This window comes from Notamacropus eugenii, chromosome 2 (genome assembly GCF_028372415.1).
Source record: "Notamacropus eugenii isolate mMacEug1 chromosome 2, mMacEug1.pri_v2, whole genome shotgun sequence".
Taxonomy (NCBI): domain Eukaryota; kingdom Metazoa; phylum Chordata; class Mammalia; order Diprotodontia; family Macropodidae; genus Notamacropus; species Notamacropus eugenii.
In genome coordinates this window covers 503,872,605-503,897,349 of record NC_092873.1, presented here as the reverse complement: position 1 = coordinate 503,897,349, position 24,745 = coordinate 503,872,605, and the positions used below count along the sequence as shown (strand labels likewise).

The following is a 24,745-nucleotide window of genomic DNA, read 5'->3' as shown; positions in this document are numbered from 1 at the left end:
TAGTTCCTGCAACAATCTTCCAAAAGGGATGGTCTGACAGTATCAATCCTATGGCCTGAGACAAAATGAAAAATGCATTTCCAGGCCTTGGCAATGTGAGGCCAGCCTGTCTTTCCCGGGTCACTGCACTTGCTGCCCCCAGAAGCCCTTGTTCTAGACACACTCGCTCTGTGGCTGCCTGTGTCTGCAGCACACATTCCATTAAGGATTCACTCTGCTGCATCCTCCAGGAAGTCTTCCCCACTTGTTGGCATCAATCAGTCCTCAACCTGTCTTATCTTTATATACCCATTTACTTCTTTGTTTCTCTGAACCGACTGTAAGGTCAGGGCCTTTTTTGTTTCTGTTTTTGTACTCTCAGTGCCTCACAGCTAGTGGGTCTTAATGAATGCATGTTCGATTCCAAGACAGAGGGGAAAGTAGACCAGAAACACCAGCTGTCACTTGGCTAAAGCCTTCTTGTAGATTTAAAAAAGGAGGCCTTGGTAAATTTTTAGTAAGTTCTTCAGGGATCAATAGTATATGCTTGAAAACCTTGTAACAGAAATGTCCCTGGTATAATGCCACATACATGTACTACATACACGATGAGTTGAGTTACTATGGAAAATGTCAAGTTTCTTTTGATGGACTATCAAAGAGTCTTCAGAGGGCATTTTTTCACATAGCTCTCTCGTATGTGTTTATGTTACTTCATTTGACAGAGAGCAAAAAAAAAAAAAGCACTAAGTCACTTGGGAACACTACCTAGGTGACCTTGATTGCTACTGCAAGAAGGTGTGGGGAGGGCAAGGAGAAAGCCCCTCCCCTGCCCCCTTTTTTTGCTCTGGGGCATCAGCCACAGCAACACTCTAGAAGAAGAGTCAGGCTGGGTACACCCAAGGAGGGATTTCTGTTCAAGTCGAGGGCTAAACTAGTTGGCTTCTGCAGTACTTTCCAACTCTACCTGGGACCAGGGAGATGGAGCACACTTTGGGTATTTAGGAAGATTATCACATCACCATACTTCAGTGGGCCAATTCTGTGGCACAGTGCCAAGAACTGAGGATGACGAGTTGGAGCCATGTGTTCAAGGTCAGGGTCCACTGCCTATGTTAGTTATCCTGGCCAATCACAATCTCTCTAGGTCTCAGTGTTCTCATGTGTATAGTGGGAGAGAGGCAGCTTGGACCAGATAATCTCTAAGGTTTTTTCTTAGTGTCAGTAGATATGATTCCACAGGAACTAATTCGTCAGTCACTCAGCTAGCATTTATGAAGTACTGCCTGTGTGCCAGGTACTTTGCTAAGTGCTGGGAATACAAAGAAAGGCCAAAGACAGTCCCCTGATCACAGTATAGTCAGGAAAAGAGGACATCAATGGCCATGGTATGGCCATACAAAGTGGGAGTGATCCCACAGAGAAGGCATTAACAGCAAGGAGCACTGTGAAGGGTTTCTTGCAGAAGGCAGGATTGTAGCCAGGGAAGCCAGGAAGTAAAGATGGAGATAGAGAGAAATCCAGGCATGGGAGCAAGTGGGGGAAAATGCAGGGTTGGCACACTGTGTTAGAGGAATGACAAGGGGGCAGGAGTCCCTGGAGCACTGAGCCTGAAGAGAGGAAGGAGGTGTCAAGACTGGAAAGGTAAGATGGGGCCAGATTATGAAGGCCTTTGAACATGGAGAATGAAATGATCTTGGATATAACAGGGAGCCAGGGAACTGAATGAACAGGTCAGGGGGATATAGTCAGACCTATATTTTAGGAAGGTCAATATGACAGCTGAGTGGAGGATGGAGAGGTAAGAGCCTTGAGGCAGACAGACCAACCAGCAGTTCTTACAGTGGTCTAGGGTCCACACCGGGTAGTGACTATCAGAGGAAGGAACAGGGCAGATAGGAAATTCCTGTGGAATGTCCTTTCCTCCTTCTGCCTCTCTATATCATACCTTTCTTCTAGGTCCCAGTTCTATTTCTACCCCCTGAATGAAGCCTTAAATTCACAACAAGCTCTCTTTTCTGAATATGTAGCGATAACACGATAATTAAGCACTATTACTACTGCTGCTGCTACTACTACTACTACTACTACTGCTACTGCTACAAAATTTATGATTAAGAGTATAATTTCTGTTTTTAAAACATTTTGCTTTGGAGGGAATAAAAGGTCAAAACTAGATGACTTTTTCTAGGGCAAAAAAGAATATTTTAAAAAATACCAAGCCACTGTTTTCCCCCTCAGTAAACAGATACTACCAGGCAGCAAATGCCTAACATCAAACACCACCAGAGATCACTCTCCTGAGAGCTTCAGACCAGAAATGTTTAAATTCCATTTCAGAATATCTTCTGAATCATCGTGTGACAGTCACGTCAGAGGTTCTCATATGCTTACCCTCTTAGACTGTAAAAATAATTGAGCATATCTCTCACTGTGACTCTTCATGACCCAGTCTTTTTCACCACATTTAGTCTCATTTTGAATCAAACTAAAGGAACCAAAATTCATTTATAAATATTATCAATAAAGTAATGGGATGCACAGAATTCTATGGCAAACAAAACCAAAAATTTGCAGAAGCAAAATCCCCTTCCTGCATCCTTGTGACTAGAGTGATGAATAAATCAAAATGTGTGTGTGTCACTTGCTATAAAATGAAGTCAGACTGCACATGAACCCATGCGGTAGAGATTCCAATAGTGCAAGAAACTGACCTGAAGGCCCAAATGTCAAAAGTGAATTAGGATGGAGAGATTCAAGTCTGGGAATCATTTGCTCCTATAATGAACACAGAAACAAACAGAAAATGGGATTGCTGCCTCATGACTGGATTACAGCCATGGACCCCTGACTCTGAAGCTGTGTGCTTCTGTTACAATATGGATAGTTTAAAAACTACCCCAACTGTCACATGATCTAAACATGAGTTCTATAGACACTTAAAGAGGTGTAAGAATGACAACACCTCAAGAAAGTGGTTCCAGAAAAGGACTTGTGTGTGCACATTTCCAAGGATTCAGTTCCTCTTTCACAGGAGGGTGGGGTTACTATTTCATTAAGTCAGGGATGGCTAGGCTATAAAAACAGGCGGCTGAGGGAACACACCTTTCATGCCTGGTGACTCCAGAGGGGTTATCCTCCAGAGTGACTTTCTGTAGCCGTTCACCTTAAGTGGCTGCACGTGTCCACTGATGGCTTTTGTTTGGCGATCATGACCATGTCAAACTTGTTTAATTACCACTTCCCAAGGCTTACACGCTACTCCCTAAACAGCGTAGGCAACCCTAAAGCTTTTAGAGGGAATACACCATTGCACAGGCCTTGCCCATGGAGAGGACCACAGTTCACTGGAACCAGCCAGTTCAAATAAACAAAATGGAAACAGACATTTCTAGCAAACTATCTTGAAAGCTTTCCATTAGAGTCTATCAGGGGTATAAGCTGAGAACAGCAAGTGTCCATGTTGGAGTGGCCCATGTTTCTTCTTCCCTTTTAGTCTTTCTTCGTAATGATGAATAGGTCTTTTTCTGCTTCATTTGATAGCTAAAAATCTCCATGAAAAACAGTATGAGTCTCTCTCTCTCTGACTTCCCATTGAGCTTACCTGACCCTTACCGGAATGTACAAATAATGGTGGCCTACCAGAATTCATGGGAGTGGCCTATTGGCCAAAGTTCTGCAAATGAAATGAATACATTTAAAGTAGAAACACTCCTAGATGGTAATCTGTGCCAACTCAAAATGCATGCAGCACTTAGGATAAATCTTACAGCACATTTCACTGTGTTTCTGATACTCTCCCTGGCTCTGAGCTGCAGTCCCTCTCCTTAGCATCCCTCAGTGCTAGGCCAGCTCTCTAGGGGTCCTTGGGTTGAAGGGTCATGGTGGCAGCTGAGGTGGGAACAACTGATCAGAGTGAAAGGAAGGTGGGAGAAAAGGGCACAGACAAAGGGAGGGGGTCAATGAGATGGCTTTTCTTGAGTAGCTGATGAACTAGAACTCTGGGTGGTAGCAAAAGAGACATTTTAAAAAATGTTCTGAGGACTGTAACTGCTTTAAAGAATACCCATTAAGCATGTATGTCTGAAGTTGAAAGCTCCTCTGAAACGGCTGGTCCTGGTCTCCAAATGCTTCCTCTAGCTCACCAACATGTACTAAGCACTGCCCGGGTCTGGCGCATCATAAGCTCTCACTGAATGCTTGTGGACTAGATAAAAGGCACCAAACACAAAAACAAGCAGCTCCTGCTGCCTGGGAACACACTCTACTGCGGGGATGATAATAGGAGAAAGCAGCAAATTCACTTTCACAAAGCCACACAAAGTATGAAAACATGAGAGAAAAACTTGCTTTTGTAGATCCAATGCTTTGGTCCTGACCCACCCCCCATACCTCCCCCATCTCCCCACATTGAAGCCATGTGTCAGCATTCCACATTGTAAATAAAGGTATGATGCAAAGGGAAGCCACTGGTGCTATGACACAACAGCTCAGAAAAGCCAAGACCTTTGGTTTCTGTGTTATAGGGCAACAATTTGCTCTCTAAGGGGCACCAAAGTCTCAGAAGTAGAAGGGACCCTGGCTTCCTGAAGACTCTGCTAGTGCAGCACAAATGAGGGGAGGGGTCCTACTGTGCTGGCAAGTGGCTTTCAGAGCGGGCCATGCACTAGACTGCATGCCCGAAGTCTGAGGACCAGTCTGGCTGAACTCAGAGACTCATCACTATGTGAGGTGGTCACCACATTATGATGGGTTTGGGTATTCTGGCCACAACAACCGATCATATTCTCCTTAGGTAGCAAGGTGGGAAAGTGGATAGAACATTAGACTTGGAATCAGAAAGACCTGATTTCAAATTTTTAGTCAGATACTAGGTGTGTGACCTGTGGAGTCACTTCATGACTACCTGCCTCGGTTTACCCATCTGTAAAATGGGGTTGATAATAGCATCTACCTCCCAGGATGGTTGTGAGGATCAAGTTAGATCATCTTTGTAAAGAGATTTGCAAACCTTAAGGTGCTACATAAATGCTGGCAATTTATTATTCAGCTGAAGAGTGGCCGCATTTAGGGGAGATGGAAGCAGCATTTATACCAATGAGATGACCCAAGATCCCTAAGAACTGAACGGATGCCCTTAAGGGCAGGCTCTAACGCAGCCCAAAGGGGAGACCACTGCTCCAGTTAGCATTGGAAATCATGTCTAGAAAAAGGCGGGCATTAGGCCTGCCTTCTTTGGAAAACCAGCTGCAATTTGCAACATTCTGAAGGTCAGAAACTTTCCAGGAATGTAGTATCTGCTAATTGACACTCTTGATGACTCAAGTACCCTGATCAAGAACCCCTCCACTTCGTCCTGTGCCCTGTAAAAGCCTCCACCCCACCCATTCAGTACATCTCTCCCATCCTGCTGTCTCACTGACTGTAGAAGGATCCTCAGTTCTCTGGCTCATTCCTACTGGCCCACTCTGATTTCACTTGACTACACAGCTCATGTCCACGAGTCCATGGTTGGCACTTTTAGTGGCTCCCTAAAATCCCTTGTCCCTTGGATCTTGCATCCCAACTTACGACTCCTCTTCTCTGACTAACCAACATCTGGCTTCTTTATTCCTGAGCTCTGCCGGAGAAAAACCAGGAAGTCATGAGGACTCTATCCATCACACATTTAGGATATTCCTAAAGGCCAAGTCTCTGTTCAAGAAACTTCACTAGGGGTCAAGAGACCCCCTCCTGCTTCAAGGATCCAATACAGCCACAGGCACAGGGGGCATAGAGGGGCCCTTGTGCCACAGTCTTCAGGAGGTAAAAACCTAATCCAAGGGTTTAAGGAGAGAGTGAGTGGTAAGGAAGAAGAGCTGAGGAGTGACAGCTTTTTTCAAAAAGCTTCATGAAGAGAAGGGAGTAGATAGGAGAAGAGCTAGAGGGGATGAAAGGGAATGAAGAGAGGGCTTGCTTAGGCTTGGGGAGATCTGAACATACTTGTAAGCAGATGGAAAGGGCTTTCAATCCTCCACTGAAATTGTTCTCTCAAATCTACTCCACCTACATAAATGGCTAGCCCTAGAGCAAAAATAGCAAAAACTCAAAACGACTCAATCTTAACTTTTTACAATCTGATTTTCAATTCTCAAAATGATATTAAAATTGCCTTTCCAGAAGAAGCCCATAACTTTCCAAAAGCCAAACTCAATGGATTTTCCCCTCTTACTTCTTTTGTAGCCCTTGACATGGTTGACTCTTTACCACTGGAGGAGACTCTTGCCCTGCAGCTTCTCCTACTTCTCCAGCCCATCGTTCTCAGTCTCCTTCACTGGCACTGCCCCCTCTCTGTGGGCCCTTATCAAGGACTTGTCCTCGATCCTCTTTGCTTCTCTCTCTATCCTCTTTCCCTACTGAGGTCCATGACTCTGACTGCACCCTCTATGTAAAGAACCTCTACTGTCAATTCCAGACCAGGGATTTCAGTTGCTTAAAGGACATTTCTATTTGGATGCTTCATCAGCACCACAAAGTCAATATATCCCCAAACCCAAGATAATAGCTTTTCCTTAAACTTGCTTTTTTTCTGACTTCTCTCATCCTGTTGCTCCACTATCCGTCCTCTCTTCCATGGTTACACTGGTATTATTTACAGCCTGCAGGCTCTCTTTGGCTCTCCCTTTCCTTACTCATCTCAATCAGTTGCCAAGTCCTGTGAATGACATCTCTTCGACTCCTTTCTCTCTACTCCAACACAACCACCTTTGTCCAGGACCTCTTCAGCACTCATGCAGTAGTTTACTAATTGACATCCTTGTCTCCAGTATCTTTCTCTTTCCTTTCCATCCTTGATAACATTCTTAAAACACAGATCTGTGCTTGGTACTTAAGTGTTCACTGATTGATTTTTCCCCTCCCTTATCTCTTACGTCCAAGCAATTACCAAGTTTTGTCAATGTCACCTCTGCAAATCTCTTAAATGAACCTCCCAATTCCTTCCCAAGGAGACCTTAATAAATACCTTCAGTACTATATGTTCCTATTGAAATAGTCTAACAGATCTTTCCGTCACTGCTTTTTTCCTCTAATCTGTTCTCCAAATAGTTTCCAGAACATTTCTTATGAATACAACTAGTCACACATAAGCATATAAACATATCTGTATTTATGCATGGTGTAATACATATGTGTATATAAAACATGCCTGTACATGTATGTATTCATGCATGCATGCATGTAAGATACTGGCCAGAGACTTCATATGGAGAGGGAGCTGAGCCCAGCATGGAAGAGGAGGAAGAGACTGGGCTGGATTGTTCTTGGGAGTGAAGCTGCCCACTACTTCTACTGACACAAAACCCATCCTTTAAACACCGATGTTCCTCCCAAGAATCAAAATGGTACAGTGATTAGGTTATAGCATGTTACATGGACTTACATACTAGCAGGGGCATAAGAGAGATCACCCAGAAGTTTTATTCAAATGTGTCAGTGACTCCTCCATCTTTCACAGTGAAGATCACAGCCAATTTATGCCAGCCCATCCTGGGCACCTCTTGGCCCATGTTCTTCCATAAAGTCACCAGTGATGACTGGTGCAAATGCTGTCTTAAGATGCTGAAAAACTCCTGCCTGCACACTCCAGACCCAGCTCAGCCAACCTTTGGGCCCACCCACCAGTTCAACCAGTTCCAAGTCTTCCTAACTGTAACTGTATTATTTAATACACATCTCTCAAAAAGCTGCTATTTTTGTGAACCAACTGTTCTTGAAAGATAGTTTTCTTGCCCCTGCACTTCATCTAAACGTAAGCCCACAGGACTCAGATGATCTATTCAAGATTTCAATATGTCTTTTGCCACCCTCATTTCCTCTAATAAAATCCGATGTAATGGTTTGAAAGAAGAATGTTTCTCAGTATCACACTGCTTATAAGACAACCAGGCTATGCTTCAGAAAATATCATTTTGGTTACTGACTTTTAAGAAAGCAGGGTTCTGAGATGACTGTTGTGTTGGGGTCTCTAATTTGCCAGGAAAAATATTATTTCTCCTTCAATGCAATTAACTTAATTAAGTACAGTTAAAATGGTGCCTACAAAGGGGTTCATCCAGAGGCATGAGGGAGGACAGGTGAGCAAAGACACTAATATTTTTTGTTAGCAACCAAAATATTCAATGAAATGTGAGGAACTCTGAAAAATTCATAAGATCTGTTTCACAAATTACCAAGTCAACCAGAAGCCTGAATGGTAAAAATGACAAAAGATTTGTTCTTATAGCTGATAAAAAATTTATATCAAGGCTTTAAGTAAAGTTCCTTTCTGTGTTTTGATTTAATGAATCAGATGAGCAGTAGGTGGGCAGGTGACCCAGACGGAGCCAGCTCACTGAAGCCTGGGCTAATCATGCCCCTGGTACAGTCTTTCTTGGGACAGTGAAGGCAGAACAATGTGTCAGACTGAAGCAATATCAAAGGAAGGGGAAGCAGGGGTAGGCAAGCTCGTATTGGCCCATGACACTCCTGGACTTGGGAATGGCTGCTAAGTACTTTTATGTCCTACAGGCTTCAGTGACCCAACAAGCCCCAAAGCAGCCACCACAGCAGTGTGGTAATAAATGGTCCCTGAAATAAGATTTTTGCAATTTTGTAATTCAAGCTGAAAAACACACAAGGATTACTTGATGGTTTTAATCCTATTGAAAGGCTCAGCCTGAGAACCCACCAGTGATTTCTTAAAAGGCGAACCCATGTTAAATGTTTTATGTGGGGTTGTGTAGCAGGATTGTTTTTATTTCTCTTAAGTGCACTGAACTTTAAAATTTCATATTAACTGGGGAGAAAAGGGTCTACAGGGAGTTTTTGGATGCCATTAATGACAAAATATGTGGAAGAGAGGAAATCTCATCAGTTAGGGGAGTACATCAGAGACACCAAACCAGGGAGACTTTGGGATGACCACTAAAATGTTTTCATTCAATACCAAATGCACATGGATGGCTTTTCCTTTCAGCTTTCCAATTCCCAAAACTTTCGTATTTCAAAAGGGACTAAATAAAATATGCTTTGCTGTAAATTCTGCAGAATGAAGGTTTAAAAACAATGCAAAAATAAAGTGATTGGGAAATACGTGTGTGTGTATCCATATCCATATATGCATGTGTGTGTAAGTACACACACACACACAAGCTAGAAAACATTACTTAGAATTTAAAAACTCAATGAGTACTTACAATGACAATAATATAATAGCAATTAGAGTCCATTCTGCAGGCTTGTGGATGATATTTTTATTTGTTAACCTGAAAAAGAGTAAGAGATAGGAAAATCAAATGAAATCATTTGCAAAATGAAGGGCCCACAGACGCTCTCTGGTCCGACCCCCCTCTACACCTGCACGGGGCCATCAGACTACAGAGGTACACTAACAGAGGAATCTTCCTTGACTTCCAATGCCCTCAGACCAGGACGAAGTGGAGCAGAAGGAAGCTCCCCCTCGCTCTGGGCACGCTGCCTCTGTTAACCCAAGGTTGGCTCGGAAGTTGTTTCCGCAGTCATGTTATGATATGATCATTATTCCATACATGGCCTTGAAGGCAGCAGAACAGAGGATTTGCCAATGAATTCTGGGTTGTGAAAAAAATTAACTCTCATTTATTTTCAGATGAAACACTACTTATAGCAATATGAATAAAACCAAAGTCAGGTTCTATAAAGAAAAATGTTAAAGAAAAAGGTTTTGGGCCTAGGATGGTATACAGCAGCAGACAGATGGTACACAAAGGGTAGCTAGATGGCCTAGAGGATTGAGTGCTGGGTCTGGAGTCAGGAAGACTCATCTTCAAGAGTTCAAATCTGGCCTCAGATTTACTAGCTATGTGACTCTGGGCAAGTCACTTAACCCTATTTGTCTCAGTTTCCTCATCTGTAAAATGATGGGGAGAAGGAAATGGCAAAACATTCCATCTCTGCCAAGAAAACCCCAAATAGGGTCATGAAGAGCTGGACATGACAGAAAAATGACTATAAACAACAGATGGTATACAGTTTTCATTTGATAAATACCATTTCAAATAAAGTAACGCTCTTGCTCTGTTCTTACACAAACAACACTCCTGATGTCAGAGATGGGAACCAGAAAAGGTGTGGAAAATACATGGATGTTGATCCAAATCACTTCAGTCCTTGCTTCCACCTCATTCACAAGCCCTTCTTTTGACAGAAGAACAGGCCAACTGCCTGAATGTCGCCTCCTCAAGCGGCCCTGCCCGGATCTCAGAGGATGTGCTAAGGAACTCTGGAGGAAACCACGTGGGCAGCGGGAGCTCATGGGGCAGCAAAAAGTGGATGGTGACTAAGGGTAGGACTGCATCTTCACTCAAGACAATGTCATTAAAGCCATCTACAGTCATGTCACCCTGGGCACTCTGCAGCACCCACTTGAACTTTTGAGAAGTTCTTTGAATAACAAATAACTGTAGCTGTGTGGATTCTCCAAAAGCTTTCTCAGGGCAGATCACTGCCAGGGAACTGGTCCAATAACAAGAAGTTAAACATCTTGTTTGGGGTCATCATGGAAATGATTATTAAGCATTCACTTCCTTCACTGTGAGCCCCATAGCCCCAATTCTTTAATCAGTCACTTTACTACAAGAAGTTTGACTGTAAAATTAGGCACATACACCCATAAACACAATATCCACAGTGTGATCTAAAAACACTGGCAGCCCTAGGGTTCACATGTAAGAATAAGACCCACTTCCACAGAATCACAGTTAGAAGGAACCACAGAAACCATCTGGAGCAGGGATTTTTTACTTTTTTTGTCTCATCATCCTTTTTGGCAATAATCTGATTAGGACCATGGCCCTCTTCTCTGAATAATATTTTTAAATAAATAAAACTAAATATAGAGGATTACAAAGGAAATCAATTATATCAAAATAACTATGGACCTTTTCTTTTTTTCTGTCCAAGTTCCCAGACCCCAGTTTAAGAAGTCCTGATCTAGTCCAACCTGTAGCTGATTAGGGATCATCTCAACAGCTGAAGAGATTCAGGGATGGGGGACATGACCACCTGAGGCAGCTCATTTTCTTAATCCCTTTTTCCCCAATAGCTGGCTTCAGCTTGCCTCTCTGTAACTACTACCCAGTGCTCTAGAGCCAAGCAGAATTAAGTCTCTCCTAGATGGCAGCACTTTAAACACCCAAAGAGTCTTTCCTGGGCTAATCAAGCAGGGTATCCTCAAAGATCATCATTTGGTCCTCACTTCCTTTGTCCTCTTGGCTGCTATCTTCTGGATGCATTCCACCATACCAGTTTCCTTCCTAAAATAGTTTCTTAATGTGTGTGCAAGTAATAGGAAAGGAAATTATATGTGTTTATTATAGATGCTATGTTGAAAGCAATTTTAAAAGAAACAAAAAGTACCCAGGGGTTTAGACATGCAGAATAAATTACAAAAACACGTAAACATAATTCCCTTCTCTTGCTTTTAAATGCTCTGATTTTAAGATTACATAAATGTTCAAAAGATGCAGCATTTTCAGAGGTAGTGCATGTGGGCAAATTGTTAACTTTTCCTTTGCTGCACCAACAATGAACTTAATGGTTACCAAATGACTAGATCAGTTGTGTTCTATCAATCAATAAACGGAGTTGTAGAATTTAAAATAAAGAGCTGAAAAGTACGAGTACTATTAGCTCCCAAATACAATTATCATTGCTAAAGATGCCTTTTAAAAAAACCTAAATATTTTCCATCCTGAAACTAAAGAGAATAAGAAAAATGCCTTGATGAATCTTGATGAGAGCAACATTACTAAGAACCTTCTGATGGAAACACTCTGACAAGTCAATCACATGTAAAATTCCAGTTAATCTGCTGAGCTGAAATCTAATGGAAAAGACAGCTCTGACCCACTGGGGAAAAGGCTCTTCAAAGAACACAGAAAGCAGCTTCAGGCTTATGCTTTACAAGGTCTCTCTATTGATCTGAGCTCTAGAAACAATCCTTCTTGTACTCAAATGGAGAAATATGGTTATTGGTGTCAATTAACTCTTCCCCAGTGCTGGTATTGATTGGCAAGGTCTCAACACTAGTCAATGTTATCAATCTGTACTTGCAAAGGAGTCAGCCTAGAAACAGATACAGACATCTGTGGCAGGGCTGACTCCCAGAAGCAGATGAATCTGAAAGACCTTAAGTTAGTTAGCAGGCTAGATCCAGCACAACTTTCCAAAAGAATGAGTCATTTTAAACAATTTTGACTAAATCCCCAGGTAAGCAGTCCTTTGTAGAAAACAATTAAGGTAATCATTTTTAGAGACAAGTTGATCTGTTTACCTGAAGGTCTCAGAAGAAAAATTTCCAAAAAACATTTAAAAATAGGTTAGTTCCTGGTAGAAGACACCACTGACTCATTTTTTACCTTGTTTTTACCCAAATTAAATAATTTGCAACTCAAATGGAGGGGACTGATCTGTTAGAAAAGGAAGTACAAGGTTGCTTTTTATTACATAATGACAGCACACCAGAGAGGCATAGGAGCAGGAACAGGAGGAGTAGTGTTTCAAAAATTGTACCAAGATTTGATTACATACATTGATGTCTCAGTTACCATAGTTATTACATGGGACTGAATCTGACAGGTTGTGAGGAGCTTGGAAATGTGTGTGGAATTCAGAAGTCACTACTTGGGGCACACACTATAGACCACTTAATAAGAATGTCCCTCACATCTGGAGACAACTATTCTATAACCATTTTTGCTTTTTCACAATCAAAGGTATTCATTAAAACTTAAGCCTATACCTTAATAAACATTTCTTCCATAGGAAGGCCATGAACAATGAGGTGCCAATTTAAAGCAAGAATTTGAAAGAAAGTTTCTTAGTTAAATTTGAGCTGTCACCTCTCTCATTTCCTCCTGTCCCTCAAGGCCTTTCACTTTAACCTGGGAATGCAATTCCATTTTGACTATAGTCTTTTCTTTGTATCTGCCCCTGTGGAAATGTCCATGCAATGACCATGTCTGCTTAAAATAAGCTTACAGGTCCTTGGCACACGCCATGTCTTCCAGCTCACTACCCCACTGGACTCGGGCCTTCCAGCATGGAGCTCAGATCAGCTGAAAACCTAAGTTTCATTTTTACTGTAATTTGGCTAAGATTTGCGAACAGTCCAACTGGCTTTCTGGCAGAACTGACCTTCTAATGTGTGGAACCCTCTCTGAAACAATCTTAAATACAGCTGAATACACACACCAGAGCCCATCAACAGTTAAACATCGGTTTTCTCCATAGGTTTAGCTGTATTCCAAGTGTGCACATGTAAAGAAAGAGTGATGACTCAGTTTACTGTTGAGAAACTGGTCAATCCCAAAACTACGTGATCAGAGCAGGAACCAGTGACCTCCAATAGCACTTCATCTGTACCACACAAATGAGCATTAGACTAAGTGGTTCAGTGGATAGAGCCTCAGACTCTTACTAGCTATGTGACCCTGGGCAAGTCACTTAACTATTCTTGGCCTCAGTTTCCTCATTTATAAAATGGGGCGATAGCACCTTCCTCAGGGTTATTTGATCCTCGCAGCTGAGAATCAAATAAAGTAACGTGTATATATATATATAAAGTGCTTTGCAAACCTATAAAAATGTCAGTTACTGCAGTACTTTTTCATTACTGTATGTGTTAAACTTAACTTCCCAATTAGAATGCAACCTCGAGGACAACAATCTTGTTTTGTATTTCTAAAAAACTTTCTCTACCCCAGACCCCAAGAGTGCCTAACATCTGCTGATTAAACCAAACATTTTATAGCCCAAGGGCCTATATATCACTGTATATCAACTTTTTTCCCTTGACTTCAAGTTAGTCCATGATGAAACTAACTCAAACTGAACATATCAAGAAAATAAAATCTCACAGGATAAAAACATGGGGCATCCCAAAAGTCTTGTCAGTTTTAAGCTATTGAAACTTAGAGCCTGAAGAAACTTCAGCAGTCATGAGAAGCCCAGAGACAGACAGTGATTTGCCCAACGTCAGACGGCTAATAAATAAGAGAGACTTGAGTTCAGATCACAAATCCAGCATGATTTCTATAGCGCTAGAATTGTAAGGACATCAGAGGTCACAGCTTAGCCTGTACCTAGACAGGAATTCCCTAGAGGACCCATAAGCAGTAGGTTATGGAAGGAAGGAAGGAAAGAAGAGAGGAAGGAAAGAAGGAAAGAAGGGAGGGAGGGAAGTAGGCATCCCTTGAGGGGGAATTCATTCTATCATCCCAGACTTGCACGCCTGAAAAGGATCAATACTGCAATGCCCTCTCCTTAACATACTGTTTTGTTTTTTTTTTTGTAATGTTTAACAATCACTGCCATACAATTGCGATTTTATCCCTCCCCACCTACTCCCCACTACCCCCCTCCCTCCCCACGACTGCATACAATTCTGTATAGATTCTACATATACTTTCCTATTGAGTATATTTTCACTATAGTCATGCTATGTAGTCAGACTAAGATAAATGAAAGAAATCGTATAACAAATCAGAACATGATACACAAACACATACACATACACAAACATGATCTGCTACAATATGTGAGTGACTTCCATATTTCTCTCTCTGAGTGTGGCAGGCATTTTGCCTTGAGATCCTCCATTGGGATTTTTTTTTTTTTTTTTGGTAAGAAGTTCTTGTGTTATTACAAAAATCTAAGTCTACCAGAAAAAACTCTCACACACTGTGGTTGTTGCTGTGCTTAAGTTCTCCTGGTTCTGCTCCTTTCACTCAGCATCAGGTCATATAAGTCCTTCCAGGCCTCTATGAAGTCTTCTTGTTCATCATTTCTTATGGCACAATAGTACTCCATTACATTCATATACCATAATTTATTCAGCCATTCCCCAATTGATGGACATCCCCTTGACTTCCAGTTTTTGGCAACTATATAGAGTGCTGCTATAAATATTTTTGTACATGTGGGACCCTTTCCCATTTTTGTGATCTCTTGGGGATATAATCCTAGTAGTGATATTGCTGGGTCAAAGGGTATGCACATTTTTGTAGCCCTTTGGGCATAGTTCCAAATTGCTCTCCAGAATGGTTGAACATACTGAGTTTTGAATGGAAGGGGGCTTCATCTTTCTGAGATGAAGGCCACAGAGCCTAGAAAAAAATTGAAATGCTAGGCTGGGAATATGGAGCCTGGGGCTCTAGCTCAAGACCCCAAGAAGGAAGAATCACTTAGCCAAGAGCTGATGGCACAGAGGAATGGAAGGAGACCTCCACTGTTGCACTTGGCTAATGTGCTGATTCGTTTTTCTTGACTAAGGTTATTTGTTGCAAGGAAGGGCTTCTCTGGGGCAGAGGTGATGTGGGAAGTAAGAGTTAGCAGGAAGTGACCAAGATGCAAACACAGAGAAGAAAAGTGCATCACTGAAGTCTAACAAGTACACAAACATTCAGCAGCAAGCCCAAACAAGGACATTTGGTTACCACCTTTTAATATACACTTAAAAACCTCACTGTAGCAGAAGCGCATGGTTCCACATTCTGGGTGTTTGTGTCTGCTGGTGACATCTTTCTGTTCCTCAAGGGCAGGGCCCATCTCATTCTTGTCTGTGTCCAGAACCAAGAATCGGGCCTTGTGCCCACCAGGTAGATCTTTCACAACTACTGACTGCATTGGATTTGGAGTCAGGACACCCAGAGGTAGAATAAGATCACCAGCCATGTGATCCAGGGCAAATCACCTCTCTTCTCTCAGGCTCACTCTCCTCAGATTTAAAGGGTGAAAATCATAGCACCTACCTGACAGGGCTGTTGTAAGGATCAAATGAAAGTAACACAAATAGCCCTCCGCAAACTGTAAAGTGCTAAATAGCAGCTAGTTTTTGTTATTATTTTAATAACTTAAAGACAGCTCAATCATGCTGGTCCTGAAATGTCCAATAAAACTCAGACTTTATTGGGACAAGAACCATTCAGTGGTTGTAAGCAAGGAGGTGATGCAGATCACGAAAGGGAGTTGAGAGCAGACTCCTTATCTAACAGAGAAGTAAAAAGAGGCTCAGAGGGAGGGAGATGGACCCCAGATCACACAGGTAACAAGGAGCTGAGCTGAAATTAGAAGTCAAGATCCCAGATCCCAAAGTGTTCTTTTCAGTCTATGTGAAGCAGAGTTAAGCTCTAAAACAGTTACATTGGCAGAAGGAAATGGAGACTGGACTTTGGAAAGTCAAAACTATGTCAATACATTGTCCACAAAAGATAATGAGGACCTGATCTGGGGGTGGTGACAGCTGGAAGAGACAGGAGAAGACAGATACGAGAGAAATCGTGAAGACCGAAACAAAAAGACATGGCAATTGACTGGGCAAATGTAGGGGTAAAAGAAAGGAATCAAGCATGACAGTGAGATTTCAGATCTTGGTGACTTGGCTGTGGCACTACTGACAAAAATGAGAAAGTAAGGAGGAAGAAATCATTTGGGAGGGCAGGAGAGCAGAATGTAAGAGAGGATTCGAAATATACAGTAAAAAATTCCCATTTCAAGAAAGCCTATATAATAAATACTACACATTGTGTTCAGAGCTATCTATCTTTTTTTAGCTTCCTTGTAAGTTTTCCCCAAGCTTCATTTCTCATACTGGTGTTGAAATCTAAATTTCTAGCCAATGTCCACGTGTTTTCTTTACAAACCAGAATTCCTTGTAAGCTGTTGACTGCAAGGTCAAAGTAGGGAAAAGAAAACTTTATTCTATTTGTTACTAACCTAAAAGTCTGGACAAGATTTTTAAGTTCAGCGTAGATGTCACCCAACGTAACCTGAAGAGGACCCAAGATTCCAGGCAATCTGAAAATAATAACAAAAATGTTTCATTGCTTTCTTAATTCTAAATATACTTCTGTAATTCCTAAGCAGAATGTGGTTTTGTCTGTAGGGAATCCTAGAAAGTTCCCATGATACTGTCATGACTTAACTGAGACTGCCATCTAGGCTCTGTGACAGGTGAGGTACATCACCAGGGTGTGACTGACCATGACAAGCCAACCACAAAGCGATCCTGGAAGGCCAGAGGCAGGCTGGGGGCCATCGGCCAGGATTGGGCACCTTCTGACAGCATTTCTCATGTCTTGACTTCCAGGTTTTTTAGTGGAGAAAAATCCAGGAGTATACGGGAGGCACACACGAGAGAAACAGAAAACAAAGTCAAGGTAGGAACTGGCTCTTGGAACTGTCACGCCTCCAAGGCACATGGTCTCTATCCTGACATAAAAATCAAAGTCACCACCATGGCTACCAGCGTGCCTTCCATTCCAACACATGATTTGCTAATGGCCTCCTAGTATAGCTCATTCTTCTACAATTCTGTTGCAGAAAAAAAAAAGACGAGAATTCCCTCAATGAAATAAATGTCTCCATGGTTCTAGTTTTAGAATCAGTGATTTTCATTAACTAAGATAAACCTGACTGCAAATACAAAGTGTGCTTCTGGGAGACACATGTCCTGGACAGCTGCGGAAAGACGCCATACCACATTGCTTCCGTTTCGACAGAGATGGTCTACATGTAAATACAGAGATTTAAAGAAAAATGGCTAGTTGACTCTCTCAAATGTTTTTCCTGTGCACATAAACAGGAGATCTGGGCTATTTTTAAAAGCAGTACTTCTTGAAAGTAATTTACATAGATGCAGAAAAGTCTACTACTACTTAACCAACTCATAGAATCACCTCACCAAGGGCTCCTTGCACCAATGAAATCCTAAGTCTGATCCTCCATTTCTCACCAAACCTCCTCCACCAAAAAAAATAAAAATCATGGAATTTAAATATCAAAATGAGACCTTCTTCCCAACAAATTATGTGTGCAATGTCCAATCCAAAAGGAGGATCTGATAAATAAAAGTTTCAGTTTTCACTTGGAAACAACTTTTCACAGTCAAATAACCTCATTCTCAAACTACACTTCTGAAACTTCCTTTGTTTTCTACAAGGGTTGCTTAAGAGGCTAACCATGCTCAGAAGCGAGCATGCCTGAATTCGACACAGCCCAAACACTAGTTCTCTTGCATAAACATCACCCCAAAAACAAGTCCTAAAAAGAAATCTGAGGCCAAAAGGTACTTTTTGGGATAACTATGGGTGGTTAAGTGACTGGATGGAATTGTCATCTAGCTCTAGAAAGGTGACTTACTCACAAACTTATTTTGGAAGAGAAGGCAAGGCAGCTCCAACATCCAAATAAGTGACCCTAAATGTCACTGACTGGGCTAATTCTAATGACAATGAATATTTTCCTTTAGAGGAAGCCGGAAATGGAGGAGGGGGCCAATGGCATAATTTCTATGGTCTCCTGTACTAAAACCACAATTCTAAGGCTCTAAGGAAAAAGGAAAACTTATAGCTAAAGATTCCAGTGCTGACCATAACCTAGTTCTCGGTATGTATGTGTTATCAACTGATGAAAACAGTTAAGATTTGGTTTTTAAAGTAGTTTTTTAAAAGCCACACTTGAGAAACTGTAATGTATAACATATGTACTACAGGTGGGTATTTGAATGGGAATAATTTTTCATTCAGGAGTCAAAGATCCTAAAATCTAAGCTATTTTATTTTTTCTACTTAACAGTGTGGCAGTTCCCAGGAAAGCAGTTCTCTACTTCCCTAATCTTAATTTCTCAATTAAGGTTGTTCCTCCCATATAGTATCTTTCCCTCCTCACCAATGAATCCACCCAAAGTTTCAATTAATGGACTATTTCACAGTTGAAGGAATCTTTTTGGCATCTCTAAAATAATTTTTCAGAATAGTTGAATATAAGAATAAAATTGCTGCCATGTCTCAAAATTATTACATAAAATTTCTAAAATTATTATATACTTACACTTTAGTCAATTTTTCAAGTACAATGCGTCTTCTAATCTGGTTCTGAGAACTTGAATCTATGAGTGGAAAGGTGGGATCACCCTAAATCACATTTGTAAAAAACAAAGAAGAAATGTGATTGTATTTCTTATTTTAAAGACTGGAGAATCACCACAAATTTAGAAAACAGTATTTTTCTTAATACAAAGTTGGTAGTTAGAACTAAGAATAATACTTTAAAAAAATCAATTTTTAACAAAATGATAACTTTTTAAGAACCCAATGTCAAGGACTACTTTATTCATGTTGGTAGTGATCATAGCCATTTTAGTCAAAAACAAGCACTGACACTATCATGAACTAAGGTTCTTCCACTTTTATACATCTGCCAGGCATCAGTGTCTCTCCCACTTTAGCACAAAAAATCACACTTGCTGTACAAGAATGTATTCTCGAGTATGGGGCCAGGACATCGTTTATGCAAATAAAATTTATTCCTAAATTTTGAATAAAACTCTTTCCAATCACCACATATACATTCCTAAATTTGACTTAGAAATTTCCAGTAAAGAAAAACCCAAGATAAAGTGATCCAGCCCTCCTTCAAGTTGACTAACAGCTCATTTCCCAATCCGTCTTCTCTTCCCATGGCCCTAAAAAAAGTTTGAGCTGGGAGGGACTTAAGACTCCTCCACAGAAGGAATGAGGGCACTAGGACTCTTGGAAGGGTGGGTGACGTCCTCAGGACATTCAGTGAGTCTGTGAGACTAAATCTTTGACATTCTCTATGAACTTCTGTTCCACAGAATTCAATTTTCTCCAAAATTCTCCCAACTTCAAAGCTAGAACTGTCATTTCTGCAATATTTTGAGTCTCATACATGAATAAAGTTAAGCTCATTCTAAACATTCAGCTAAGTGATACACGTAAAAGAAGACCAGAATTGAAAAAGCCTCTTCTGAGACTTTACTACATGGGAAACTTTGTTCTCACTGAAACCTTTGCCCTGCCTTTCTGGGACATCTCTACAAAGTAGAACAGTCCTGTCATTTCTAAAAACTGCCAGCAGAATCATGGCAAGCTGTTCGTTGCCACAAGACAGAAAGTGTCCTGGAGCTCTTGGGGGCAGAATCAAGCAGAATTCACCTAGATTTAAAAGGGTTAGAAAGAGAGCACTCTGGGGGCCCAGGAGCGTTACTGTTGTGGAGAACACACACACACACACACACACACACACACACACACACACACACACACACACACACACACACACACACACACACACACACACACACACACTAAGAAGAAATCATGTTCTCTACAATTCCTTCCTCCCTCCCCCCATAGCTGACACCATGAGTTAAGACATACCTTATCGGTGGTTTCTGCTTTGGGAGACTGCTCATCCAGAACATATTTTCCTCTATAGAACTCCCTAATCCTTAAATTCAACGCTTCTGTTTCTTTTTTTAGGCTCTCATAACTTGGCAGAGGGTGAATGGCAGCGCCTGAGCCACTGAAAGGCAGAGCCTGATCCAGGGTGTTCTGAGACACCTGGCCTGCAGTGGAAATGTGACTCTGCAGACCTGGAACTAGGACCTCCTCAGCCTGAGGAGGGACAGGGACATAGTGCTCTCCACATAAAAACTTTAGAGTTTCTTCTGTCTTCCACTCCACCAAAGTCTCTCTGAGGGTTTCAAACAAGCCTGCTTTGGCTTCAGCAGGACTCACCCGGAATGGACTGGAACCTGACAGGGCAGGTTGATTCAACTTGGCAAATTTTCTCCTAAAATGTTCTGCTCCTTTTTTGCTTATGCCTACCAGAGTGACCTGTGAACTATCACAACTGTCTTCAGAATTCTTGGAGGCTTTTGATTTTTCTGAGGAAAAATCTAGGGAAACACAAGTATTTTCCTCTTGTAAACAAAGGGCACAAGTGTGCGTGTTCTCCTGGCTGTCTAACGTACACCTGTTCAATTGCTTGGCCACTTCTGCTGTTGGTGGGTCTCTGACTTGGTGTCTGGGGTTTGCTTCCTGCCCAAGCACCTTCCTCAGGATGCTTTTTGGATATGGCTGCTGCCTTCCAGGGGTCGAATTTGGTTTGTTTCCTGGTAGAAGAGAGGAAACAAACCCTTGCTCATCATCGCTGCTGTGGCTGTGGGTGCTGGAGGAACCAGACTCATCCTGGCTTCTTGACCCATCAGGATTCTCAATGTCTGATGTCTTAACAGCCTCATCACACAACCTGACTTCTTCGCCAGAATGACCGCTGGTGGGGGGTAAGGTGGAAAGAAGAACAAACACTCACAGAAAAGAAGGCTGAGTTGCTGCCATTTTGCAGTTTTCAAAAGCAAAGAGTTTTGAATTACATGCTAAGACATGGCCAAGACTGAACTTGTAAATCTTTATATGTGCTTCTCAATGAGGACTGGAATAGATTTTTTTTTGAAGCGGTTCCTATTAAAACTCTTATAGAATTTTTTTCAGTTTTCATTTTGGAGACTAATTGCTAGTTTCACAAAAAATAAAAATATCAGAGCCATTTCACTGAAACTTAAAAAAAACTAAAATGAAGATTATATAGTGAGTAGAAAACACCATAAACTTTTCAAGGGTAATTCAGACACAAAAAAGGCAGCCTAACCACCACAGCCAAGGAAACAGAACAGTTAGGAGGAAGAGGAGATAATCAAGGCCTGTTTTCCCAAACAGTGAAAGGCAGCATGGGGCAGCAGCTCAAAGAGCTGGCCTTGTTCCAGCCTCTGCTCCACTCGCCAAGTGACCCTCTGAAGATTACAACATCTCTCATGAGTGCCCAAGGTAGAGTAAGTGCCAATCTGCATTGGTAGAGGGAATTTCCTACCCAGGCTTTCCCAACGCCAACAAAACCATAGATCCAGTAAAAAAACAAAAACTAAAAGGTCTCAAAGGTAAGAGCTAGAAAAAGGGAAATAAAGCAAATCTCAGAATCTGACAGTAATGACAATAACAAAAGAAGACATTTTCTTTCTGTTTTTGAAATTTTGAATGAGATCTGACAGATTAAGAACTTTGGAGTTTGCGGTTGGGAGGAAGTGCTGTTTTTGCAGAGGAGAGTCAGGAATATACTTTTTAGTCACAATTTATCCCCAAACCATGCTATGACTATGCCTAAGGTAAGAGGAAAAATAAGTGAGTATAATTTGGTGAAATCTAGAATCACTTCATCTTTAACAGTTTAGGAATCAATACAAAAATCTTCAGCTGGGAGGTAGCAGTTATGTTTTTCTGTATTACTTCAAAATTCCATGTTAGAGCTATACATGATTAGATCAAGATCTCTAACCTACTCAATCTCCACACATCTAGCCCCTAGGTGGTGAGTAATAACCAACCAGGACTGCTCTTTTTTTTTGAGGGTGGGGAGGTCAGGAGGTCAAGCAAGGAACAGGATGGTAAGAGAGACACTCTAAATAGTAGCCATAACCAGGTGAAGAAAATGATTAAAGATTAAAGAAGAAAAAAACTCAGGAATCTAAAACATTATTTCAAATAATTACATAACTGGTAAATCCCTGACTTTAAATACTGTAAATTTAGATTTTTGAAAACCTTTCAACACATATAATTGGAACAATCTATTTAACAAAGACATGCGGCACATAGGACGGAAAGAGCAGGAGTTCTGTTTGTGTCAGATTTCAACAGGTTCAATTAAGACTTCCCAGGTAGGAGCAGCTGTTCACTAAATCATACAGAGCAAACTGTCCGGCTGGGGCAACACAAAAGAAAAAGCTCAACAGGTCCAGTATTTCATTGTATGGGGACAATGGGGTACTTCCATAATGCATCAGCACAGGAAATCAAAGAGCTCCTATCACCTGGTTTATTGCCAAGGTTTTGAACCATGGCTGTGCTTATAGATGGGATCCTGATTCAACCATACCTTTGTCCTTCCTTTAGCAGCTGAATATCAGGAGGTCTGTGATAAAGATAGAGAAAGAAAAGTATTCAGAAGGTGATGTAGAAGAGGATATGCATCAATCAATTATTAGCATTCCCTTATAACATAGTAAAAAGCAAGAGACCTTCCCCTCATGGGAAATGGGACAGAATTTCCACGAGGTCAGAGGAAAGGGCCAGAGAGGTCGTTTTCTTATTTAAGAAACAGAAAACAAGCTGAAGGTTCATCTCTAAGCACTTTTCACATGGTTAAGGAGACTTCATAATGTAAATACAAATAGTTTAGGGTCTAATCTACTTGTTTAATTATGCTATTTGGAAGTAAATTTTGATTTGCACTTGGACTCAACCTAATGAAAACTTCCAGTATGATCAGAAATTATAATAATAAATCTAATCAAAAATATGAAACTCTAAGAGTTAGAAATATACAAAAATAAACACACAAAAAAGGTGTAAGAGTTAGGATACGTAGTTCTTATGCTATTGAAGACACAAACTCATCTAAAACATCCAAGGATCTGTTAAACTAAAATAATGCAATACAACTTCCAGATAAAATGAAAAATCTAACTTTCAAATAAATATCTAAATCAAGTATCCCATGGCCTAAGAGTATTCATAATCAGAGAAAAATCAAGAGTAACCCAAACTAAACTTTTTAAATTTCCTAAGATGCTTAGCTCTATAGTTTCTGTGGGAATTGAAACATTGTGTTAGAATTTTTTTCCCACTTCTTAATTACTAGTGTTTAAAATCACCAGACTTCTTTGCCTCTCATTATGTCAAGAAATCGGGTAACACAATCAGTCAGTGAGTTAGTGTGGTAAAAGAATGCCAACAAATCTTCCCAAGAGGAGGATCCTTGGTTCCCATTGACCTCTAATGATTCTGAGCTTTTCTCGTTCTAAATAATTCAATTAGGCCACAGTAACAGAACACTGAGGTCTTAAAGAGACTTTATAGGTCGTGCAAATTACCCCTCCCCCCTCATTTTAAAGATGAGGAAACTGGTCAGAGAAGTGAAGTGTCTCCCCAAAGGTCACGTGGGTGACAGCATTAACCAAGACTTGACACCACACCCTTGGACTCCACACACACACACACACACACACACACACACACACACACACACACACACACACTCTCTCTCTCTCTCTCTCTCTCTCTCTCTCTCTCTCTCTCTCTCTCTCTCTCTCTCTCCTTGTTGATCACGATCCACTCAATTGTCAATGTTCTGGGCTCTTAACTCACATGACCACCAACTCTTCTTCCACCCCTCATCACCTCCTACTCATTTATTATAACAGCCTTCTAATCAACCTTCCCAGCCTCCAGTCTGTCCCTTCTCCGTTCTATCTTGCTGTATAGAAAATGCCAAGTTGATATTTCTCAAGTACAGGTCAGTCCCCTGCTCAAGAAATGTGAGAGGTTCCCAGCCATCTCTCGGGTATAATACAAGTTCCAGTGTTAAGGGTTTTAAATGCCACAGTTTGAACTCTGGTGCATATCTTCAGCTTTATTATATCTTCTTTCTCTTCGCATGCTCTATGATCCAGCAAAAATGGCTCCTTTTGCTGCTCTTTGTACACAATATTCTATTTTCTACCTGTGCCTTTGTTTAGGACAGATGTTCCCAAACTTACTTGGCCTACCACCCCCTTTCCAAAAAATAATTACTCAGCGCCCTCCCGGAAATCTACTTTCTCTAAACCTTTAGTGGGTTTTTTTTGAAATTCTCATCATTTCAAAAAAAAACCTGAATAGTTTTTTTTAAAAGAACGGCACGTCTTAAAAACCTATTGTAAATTTGTGAGGTTTTTCCTGCATCAAAATTTTCATGATACAGTATCGTTGTATCATATTATAAACAAGTCATGACACACACATATTCCTGCCGATGGATGCTGGACTTTCCAATAATGCGCAACATGCATGCGTGCTAACACTTGCTT

General features: G+C 41.1%; 1 protein-coding gene across 4 annotated transcripts in view; it reads right to left on the bottom strand.

Moving 5' to 3' along the window:
* RPAP2 (RNA polymerase II associated protein 2) overlaps positions 1-24,745 on the bottom strand; it is an 87,988-nt gene that overhangs the window by 43,071 nt on the left and 20,172 nt on the right. For all 4 annotated transcript variants that reach the window (XM_072649075.1, XM_072649077.1, XM_072649076.1 and 1 more), the window contains exons 7-11: positions 22,774-22,809; positions 20,220-21,117; positions 18,868-18,950; positions 16,753-16,833; positions 9,195-9,263 (exon numbers count right to left, since the gene is read on the bottom strand). In XM_072649075.1, the coding sequence (XP_072505176.1) occupies positions 9,195-9,263; positions 16,753-16,833; positions 18,868-18,950; positions 20,220-21,117; positions 22,774-22,809 (1,167 nt within the window). The remainder of the gene's footprint in view (positions 1-9,194; positions 9,264-16,752; positions 16,834-18,867; positions 18,951-20,219; positions 21,118-22,773; positions 22,810-24,745) is intronic.